The sequence below is a fragment of the Chaetura pelagica genome, unplaced genomic scaffold, assembly GCF_000747805.2.
Source record: "Chaetura pelagica isolate M959 unplaced genomic scaffold, ChaPel_1.0 scaffold585, whole genome shotgun sequence".
In the NCBI taxonomy this organism is placed as follows: Eukaryota; Metazoa; Chordata; class Aves; order Apodiformes; family Apodidae; genus Chaetura; species Chaetura pelagica.
In genome coordinates, this window is record NW_009953404.1 from 1081338 (window position 1) to 1090359 (window position 9022).

The window sequence follows — 9022 nt, forward strand, 5'->3', positions numbered from 1 at the left end:
GGCCTCGGCTGCCGGGGCTGCAGGCGATCCCGGGAGAAGAGTGTGAGAGAGGGTGTGAAGGTGCCTGGCTCGGTGCTGGTTGCCTGCAGAGATCAGACCCTCGCAGCCCTGGGGCAACACGGCGCGATCCTGTGCGGGTGCTGGGGATCCTGTCCCGGGGCACCCAGCGCTCCCTCCCAGCGGCCCTGGCACGGGGAAGGGCCCGGCGGGCACCAGACCCTCTAGCCATGGACCTGATCAAACAAATTCCCCCTCGCTGAGAAAGAAAGAGTTGGTGAAAAGCTGCAGTTGGCATCTGGTTCTGTTTCAGAACGGTACATGGGGAACCTAAAATCAGCTGATCGGGGAAAAGCTGCAAAAGCTCTAGTGCTTTGTACAAAATCAACTTTATCATCCATGTCTGCAGCGTTTTCACACTGTTCAGTCTCTGTATTGTCCATGCCAGAAGCGTTTTCCCACTGGCAGTCTCCCAGGGCTGCCACTGTGTCCCTGCACAGCTCCAGCCAGGATTCCAGGTCTCCCAGGGACCTACGGAGAGGGGAACTGCTTCCAGTTCACGTGCTGTTTGCTGATATGTGAATTCTTTATCTTGACTTGAGGCTGTGCCTTTTGTTGTGTACTTTGAGACTAAATTACCTCCTTAACATTGGTGCCGTTTTGGAGCCCGCACAAGTTGAGCCTCTGAATTAAACAGCCTGATAAAACGTCATCAAACTGAATCTCCTCACACCTCCACCCAGGGCTGGCTCTCAGGCTCAGCACTGCTTTGCTGCTTTCCCTGCAGATTTTCATCAATAACGAATGGCATGATGCAGTCAGTGAAACTATCAACCCGGCAACAGGAGAAGTTATCTGTCAGGTCGCTGAAGGTGATAAGGTAGGTGTCCTTCTGGTGAGACCAGTTGGTTTCCCCTCCGGGCAGGTACACAAAGATTGCAGGGGGAGACACCCAGGCAGCTCTGCCAGGGGCTGTGTCTGCAGCCGTGTCTGACCCTCACAAATACTTCAGCACTGCTTGGGTTCTTCCCAGCCTGCTGCTTTCCACAAAACCCCTCTGGCTTTGCCTCTCACCAGTGACAAGCTGGGACTGGAAAGGGCAGGGTGGAGGGGAATAGAAATGGTGTGCTGTGGAGCCTGAGTTGGGAGGCTGGGGAGCAGTTGTGGGTGGAGGGTGCTGGGGCAGGCAGAGATGAGGATAGACACCTCTGTGGTCCCATGGGTGCTGTGCTGGTGGTGTGACACACGGTGGCAGAGGAGTCACAAGGTCAGGATTCACCTGAACAGCCCCTCTCTGCTGTACACATGCAGTGGGAGATCATCCCCAGCCCTAGGAAATTAAAAGAGACAGAGGTGGGGGGAAATAGAGTCATGTAATTATCCCATGCGTTATGCAAGGCCCTCCTGGGAGTCTGTGGCCGAGCTCAGGTGGTATTTCCCAGCAATTTTGGGTTCTTCCTACTGTCTGGAAACTTGTTTGTATTCCCCAAGGGAGGGGTGAGTGAGGGGAACCCTTTGTTGTTTGCTCATTCGTGGTAGACTGGCTTGTCCTGGCCAGAGTTTCACAGCAAGCCAGAACAGAACCAAGTAGAAACCAGGTAACGCCCGGCAGGACAACATGATGGATTAGATATATTTGATCAGGATAAAAAACTCCTTTAGACTGTGCTGGCAAAATGAAATGCTGACATAGTGTCAAAACCACACCTCTGGAGCTTTATCCATGCCTTGTTCTAGGACAGAAATATTAACCCAGCAGGTGACACTGCAGGAATAACTTGACAATATTTGCACTCTGCGTGGCTGAAATAACAGAGGGTGTAAGTGCAGGTGGAGATGGTGGCTGCACCCATCTGTTCCACTGCCTCTTCTCCTCCTTCCTCCCCACAGATGCAGACAGGGTGAGGAAGCTGCAGCCAGTCCAGCGTGTGCTGGGGCTGTGCTGCTCTGCAGCACTGCCCGGGTTGGTGCTCGTGGGGCCAGTGGCCCAGGGGCCACAGCCCATGTGATCCCTGCCTGGGAACTGAGTGTCTTGGTGAGGCAGCTGTTGAGGCTGCAAGTTCTTTTCCCCAGAAGAGCAGCACTAGCAGTCACTTATTTTCTCCTGGAGACCAGTGAAGGCTCCAGCTTTATTTTGAGAGAGCGAGTGGGGGCTGGTGACTGCTTTCTCACGCTCTTGTCTGGACTCCTCTGCAGGCAGATGTGGACAAGGCCGTTCAGGCAGCCAAGGCAGCTTTCCAGCTGGGCTGGCCCTGGAGGAGGATGGATGCTTCTCATCGGGGGAAGCTGCTGACCCGTCTTGCTGACCTGATTGAGAGGGACCGGGCCTACCTGGCGGTGGGTATCACTCTGTGGTTGAGTGCTCTGCTGCCATCCCTCTAGCTGGGGAGAGGGGGGCAGAAACGGTGGTTTGTGGCCATCAGGTGTGATGTTTTATTCACATCTAAAACTGTGAGAGAGAGCTGAAAAGAAGTAGTTTTGGGAAGCTGAAAGGCTGACATGCAGAAGTAACCCGAATCGCAGACTGAAAATCAACTCTGTATGTATGATTTTGCCCACCTTGCTCTTCAGGCAACCTCATGGTCTTTTGTAGGCACTCGAGACTCTGGATAATGGCAAACCCTACTCCATCGCCTACCTGGTGGACCTGGACATGGTAGTCAAATGTCTCAGGTAGGCATGGAAGCTGCAGTGACAGCTTAGCTGGCCTGGGGTGGCTGAACCTCTGCTCCTGAAGAGACCAGATGCCTCTGAGTCAAGTGTTGTGGGTGACAGGGCTGGATCTGAGCTCTTGGTTTCGTTAAGGAGAGACAAATGTTTGTGTTTACTGTCCATTCTTAAAATCACCATTTTGGGAAATACTGATACTGGCATGGGTTTTATGGAGAGAACCGTCTTGCTGACCTGATTGAGAGGGACCGGGCCTACCTGGCGGTGGGTATCACTCTGTGGTTGAGTGCTCTGCTGCCATCCCTCTAGCTGGGGAGAGGGGGGCAGAAACGGTGGTTTGTGGCCATCAGGTGTGATGGGGATTTTATTCACATCTAAAACTGTGAGAGAGAGCTGAAAAGAAGTAGTTTTGGGAAGCTGAAAGGCTGACATGCAGAAGTAACCCGAATCGCAGACTGAAAATCAACTCTGTATGTATGATTTTGCCCACCTTGCTCTTCAGGCAACCTCATGGTCTTTTGTAGGCACTCGAGACTCTGGATAATGGCAAACCCTACTCCATCGCCTACCTGGTGGACCTGGACATGGTAGTCAAATGTCTCAGGTAGGCATGGAAGCTGCAGTGACAGCTTAGCTGGCCTGGGGTGGCTGAACCTCTGCTCCTGAAGAGACCAGACACCTCTGAGTCAAGTGTTGTGGGTGACAGGGCTGGATCTGAGCTCTTGGTTTCGTTAAGGAGAGACAAATGTTTGTGTTTACTGTCCATTCTTAAAATCACCATTTTGGGAAATACTGATACTGGCATGGGTTTTATGGAGAGACTGAAGGAGGAAAGCAAATAACTGAAGAAAGTCTTTCTTATTTTCTGTTGACAAGAGAGTTGTTGTTTTAAATTCAGTGACCAAAACTGTATTGTTCCTAGATACTATGCAGGCTGGTCAGATAAATTCCATGGCAAAACTATCCCGTTAGATGGAGACTACTTCTGTTACACAAGACATGAGCCAGTGGGAGTTTGTGGACAGATCATTCCAGTGAGTAAAATGTATCAGTAGTTCCTGAAGCATTTCAAGGATTCAGTGTTGACATGAAGAATTGCTTAAAATGCAAGTTACCATCTGTTCCTAACCACTGCTTCCTCCAGTGGTGAAGGAAGTTATGCTTGTGCCAGCTGGGAGGGCTCTTACTTTGCACTCGCAACTACCTGCTGATTTCATGGGCTCCGAGTAACATTTACTTTGTGTCTGCTGGGAAAAGAAATAAAATAAACCCCCTAAAATCCCTTTATGGAGTTATCTGGCTCAGGACCACAATTAAGTTTAAGCTATTGCCTAACATTAAACCCAGAATTCTGTGTGATGAGGATAGTGTGCACAGTGCAGCCTGAGGTACCTGATCCTGTTTCTGAAGCTGCTGGCAAGGTGGTTTGTGAACAACAAAGCCACATTTACACCACGGTCCCTGGACAGGGTTACCTGTTACAGGACGAGCCAGGTCCTGGTTGTTGCTTACTGTGTTTGTATGGTTTTCATACTTGAATTGAGCAAGGACTGGATGTAATTGCCTCACCAGCCTGGGCACACTGCTCTGTCATCACACTTTCAAAACTTTCAAAACACCTCAAAAGAGCTTTTCACAGCTAAACTGACAGTAAAGATGAATTCTTAAACAGTTGGGGTTGTACAGTGAAATCTCAGAGTACAGTTTTCCTGGGCAAGCAGAAGGCAGGGCTTGAAAAGGAGCCAAAGGGGAGGGATGACAAACTGCTTCCAGAGGTGCTTTCAAGTTCACAACAGCAAACACCTCCTTCTTTTTCAGTGGAACTTCCCTCTATTGATGCAAGCATGGAAACTGGGGCCTGCCCTGGCTACTGGGAACGTGGTTGTGATGAAGGCAGCAGAGCAGACCCCCCTGACTGCTCTCTACGTGGCTAACCTGATTAAAGAGGTGAGCCAGCAGGCTGGTGGGTTTCCAGCCACTGTGGCTGCTGGGGACGTGAGCTGCAAGGGGCATGTGACAGGAACAGAGAAGGGCTGTCTGACCCCAGGAAAGCCTGGATTGTCTTGGCTATCTTAGTGTTTGATTTAGCAAAAAAACCCTTTTCAATGTGTATGCAGAGGATGTAAATCTTGATTAGGGAAGGACTCTTTGAGGTTCAATTAAACAGCAAACTTAGAAAGCTGATATACAGATCTCCAAGCTATGCTCAGGATGTGGGTGGGGAGAGGAGTTGTCCTGGTTCTTGCCAACTGAACATTGAAACTAAAGACTTGGGAAATTAAAGGAAAATAGGGAGTGCTACTGAAGTGCTACTAACAGGTGAGAGAAGGTGAAATCCTTGATCTGTAAAAAGAATAACGTTGCTCTCTCCTGCTGGGACCCACCAGGCTGGATTCCCACCAGGCGTAGTGAACATCGTCCCTGGCTACGGGCCCACAGCAGGGGCTGCCATCTCCTCCCACATGGACATCGATAAAGTGGCCTTCACCGGCTCCACGGAGGTGAGGGGGGTACCCTAACCTTTCTCTGTGGGTACAGAGTGCCTCACTGCTGGAATACCTTTTCTGTACCCACCACTGGGGGTGCTTTGCCTTTACACTTGTTTTTTTTTAAACCCACGGCTGAACTCAGGGTGTAACATTTGTTTTTACGTAAGAACTTTTTAGGTGCCTTCTTTAGAGTAACCTGTTGCTTCCTTTGAGCTCCTTCTTACTGCATTGGTGAAGCTCTGGTCAGAGTTCAGTTGTTCACTTAAAGCCCTGACAATGAAGGGATTATTATTAAGCTGCTGACTGAGGTCTGAAAGCAGCAGTGTCCCTACCAGATGGTGCTGTGTGTGGGAGTTAATTCCTAATTCCTGTTCTTCTCCCGAGGCAGGTTGGGCATCTGATCCAGAAGGCTGCAGCAGAGAGTAACCTGAAGAGGGTGACACTGGAGCTGGGAGGAAAGAGTCCCAATATTATCATGTCTGATGCTGACAGTAAGGACCTGCTGGTGTAATATCTGACCTGTACCTTCCCCCTGGGTCCCTGTGGGCAGAGCTGGAGGGGCAGGAACCCTCCCGTGGGGTGTGAGCCCCCAGCTGCAACAGCTCCTGGTTGCTTTGCTCGGGAGAGGCTCTGTGTCTCCTGCTGTCACTGTCGGGTTGGTTATCAGCACTTCTCCACTCCCACGATCTTTCCCAGTGCTGTGGAGAAGTTCAATTATCAACAGAGATGAGAATTGTTCCAGTATATTCCTTCAGCCTCAGTCCTCTTTGTGTTGCCATTTCTTTGTCTCCGTGCACACCACTCTCTAGGTTTTAGGAAGATCTGGTTCTCTTGTCTCTCGCATATAGGCTCATTTTTGGCCTTGATGAGGCAAACACACCAGCTTTTATATGGCAGGAAGGAGGGAAATGCTTCTAGATCTAAAATAATGTGTCCTCAATACCTAGTAATTTCAAATGAGAACTGTAATCTGCCTCAGATTAGATGTTTGTTTTTGTTTTTTCTCTAGTATGTTTTCATAGACCCTCATGCTGATTAAATCTGTATGTAACTTCTGAAGTGTGGACAATGCCTGTCAGAAGGACCTTGTGTCACTGATAATTGCATGATAATTGTTCAAAAGGAGTCACTTACCGACTCTGATTGTCCTGTTTGTCTCTTCTCCCCAATCTCAGTGGGCTGGGCTGTGGATCAAGCCCATCTCGCCCTCTTCTTCAACCAAGGGCAGTGCTGCTGTGCTGGCTCCCGGACGTACGTGCAGGAAGATATTTATCAGGAGTTTGTGGAGAGGAGTGTGGAGAAGGCAAAGTCCAGGGTGGTTGGAAACCCGTTTGACTTTAAAACTGAACAGGGGCCTCAGGTAAGAGCAGGAAATGTCCTGGAGTGCCACCTCCTGAAATAATTCCAACCTTGAGTCACTGTAGATTAGAATGAAAGGTGCACTTTTCTCCCTTGATTAATCTCCTTTGGAGAGGCCCAGTGCCTCCTTGCTTGTACAGGAGGGAGAAGTTAATTAACCATTCTGATTATTCCAAAACCTCCCCTTGATGCTGGCATTTAAAAATTATCATCTCCCTCGAAGCCAGTTTGGCAGGCTGTTGAAATGAGGAACTGGCAGAGCACCATGGTGTGCACAGCAGAGTGTGGCTGAATCCCTTTTCACCCCCAGTGGAGGAGAAGCTGATCTGTCTGTCCTTATGGCTCCTAGGTTGATGAGGAGCAGTTTAAGAAGATCCTGGGTTACATTAGCACTGGGAAGCGAGAAGGAGCCAAGCTGATGTGTGGTGGCAACCCCGCTGCAGACAGAGGCTACTTCATCCAGCCAACTGTCTTTGGGGATGTGCAGGACAGCATGACCATTGCCAGGGAGGAGGTGAGACCTGCAGCCCCTTTCTGTCCATCTCACTTCTTTGTCATTCTGTCCCCTCTGATGCAAAACTGTGAAGCTCAATGCTTCATGGGGAGTTGCCTCATTAAACTGCCCCCCTGATTGCACCCTGGGTGCTTTGAAATACGGGAAGTGATTCTGGGAATTTGGTGACCTCTGTGCTGCCATAGACACATAAACCCAGCATCAACCACAGCCCCCCTTGTGATGAATTCACAGGGATTTTCACATGCTCTGTTTGGATTTTGCAGATATTTGGCCCAGTCATGCAGATTCTGAAATTCAAAACAATTGAGGAAGTCATTGAGAGAGCAAATTGCTCCAAGTACGGCCTGGCAGCCGCGGTCTTCACCAAGGATCTTGACAAAGCACACTATGTGTCACAGAGCCTGCGTGCTGGAACAGTTTGGTGAGCCTTGACACTTGCTTCTCCCTCAACTGCTGGAAGCTTCCTTGGGTGCTGCCATGTCTCACTAAACTTGCTGCTTAATAGCCTGTCTCTGCTTTGCATCCAACGTTAAGTGCATTTTGCTGGATGTAGCATCAGACCTTCAGTTGTAACACTAAATGTTGGTCAAATTTAGGCATATTGAGCTTCTGTGATTCCCTCTGTGGGAATGGGGATGGGGGAGAATGCTAGTGGATGGGATGGGGGAGAAATCCAGCACTGCAGCTGGCAGTGACAGGAACTGCTGCAGGGCTGTGAGTGCCAGCAGCCATCAAATCCCTCAGCACTTCTGAACAGCCTTGGCTGCTGCTGATGTTCCTCTGGGTTCTGAGGCCATGCTGAAAACTCCGCCAAAGTCAGGGCTTCAACACCAGTTTACTGTTCTAGCACGAGAGATATTGGAGAGCCAGTATCTGATTATTTTTATTTTCTTTTCCCTAATGGTACTGAGTGAACAAGTAGGTGTTTCTGGTGTCTGTCCTCTGAAAGAGTTGTGGGTGGCAGCCTGGACGCTTGGTCCTGTAGTAATGAGAGTCGTGAATTGATGTCGTGATGTTCTGTTTCCTGGTTGATGAGGAGAAAGTCCCAGTCGTGATTAATTCTGTTGGCTGAGAGAACTGACAGATGTAGAAATCCTGCCTGGGAATTCAAGGAATTCAGCCATCTCTCTGTTGTAAGCAGCAGATGTGTCCATTGGCTGTGAGAGGGCTCTTTGTGTGTGTGGTTCTGAAACTGCAGGTGCTTCACTCTTGGTTTCCATTTCAGGGTGAACTGCTACAATGTGTTTGGTGCACAAGCCCCATTTGGTGGCTACAAAGCTTCTGGGATTGGGCGGGAGCTGGGAGAATACGGTCTGGAAGCCTATGTAGAGGTGAAAAATGTGAGTATCCTTGTATCCAAGGTCTTCCCAACCCTCTGCTGTAGCTCTACACGATATTTGTGCCATGTAGCTGTTTCTCACTGTAAAGAACACGAGTGTGGGGACTTCTCTGTGAGTTTATTTTGTGGAGAGCAGGTGCAGGAGCTCTGGGTGAGAAGAAACAAGGTGCCAGCTCACACCACTCAAAGAGCATCTCTGGAGAGATGCTGAGACTCAGCCTTTGAGCTTCTCCCTCTCCTCAAGCCTTCCAGATAGGTCCCCAGTCCAAGGTGATCCCAGTCAGTGACGGCTGACTGGGTTATTCTGGCCTCTCCTCATCCTCTTCTGCAGGATGCTGCTGGCCCCCTGCCTTCAAGTGACCATAACTGTGCCCTGTCTCTAGGAAAATAACTTGTGACTTTTGTTTTTTTCCTAGGTGGCAGTCAAAATTCCACAGAAGAACTCCTAAGGGACGGCAGCCTGTCTGCATGTTTGGAAGCCCCTACGCAGCTTTGTGAGAGGAAACCTCTTCTTAACACGTCAAAACCTTAGGTGGAAAACATGTAACTCTGCGCCAAGAAATGTTTATTTAGAAGGTGCCTGAAGGAGCTTTTGTTAGAAAGCTTGATTTGGCTTTATCTTTTTTAAAACGCCAAATACAGCCAATTGAG

General features: G+C 49.5%; 1 protein-coding gene across 2 annotated transcripts in view; it reads left to right on the forward strand.

The window, feature by feature from the left end:
- The window catches only part of ALDH2 (aldehyde dehydrogenase 2 family (mitochondrial)), a 12150-nt gene extending 3128 nt beyond the window's left edge, over positions 1-9022 (forward strand). Inside the window, exons 2-13 of one of the 2 annotated variants that reach the window (XM_009998428.1) lie at positions 785-877; positions 2194-2334; positions 2591-2670; positions 3590-3701; positions 4486-4614; positions 5055-5168; positions 5545-5647; positions 6332-6516; positions 6865-7029; positions 7296-7453; positions 8258-8372; positions 8788-9022. In XM_009998428.1, coding sequence (XP_009996730.1) covers positions 2260-2334; positions 2591-2670; positions 3590-3701; positions 4486-4614; positions 5055-5168; positions 5545-5647; positions 6332-6516; positions 6865-7029; positions 7296-7453; positions 8258-8372; positions 8788-8820 — 1269 coding nt within the window. In that variant the 5' untranslated portion in view covers positions 785-877; positions 2194-2259 and the 3' untranslated portion in view covers positions 8821-9022. Of the gene's footprint in view, positions 1-784; positions 882-2193; positions 2335-2590; positions 2671-3589; positions 3702-4485; positions 4615-5054; positions 5169-5544; positions 5648-6331; positions 6517-6864; positions 7030-7295; positions 7454-8257; positions 8373-8787 lie in introns of those variants that run through there. The other variant, XM_009998429.1, reaches the window with a different exon arrangement.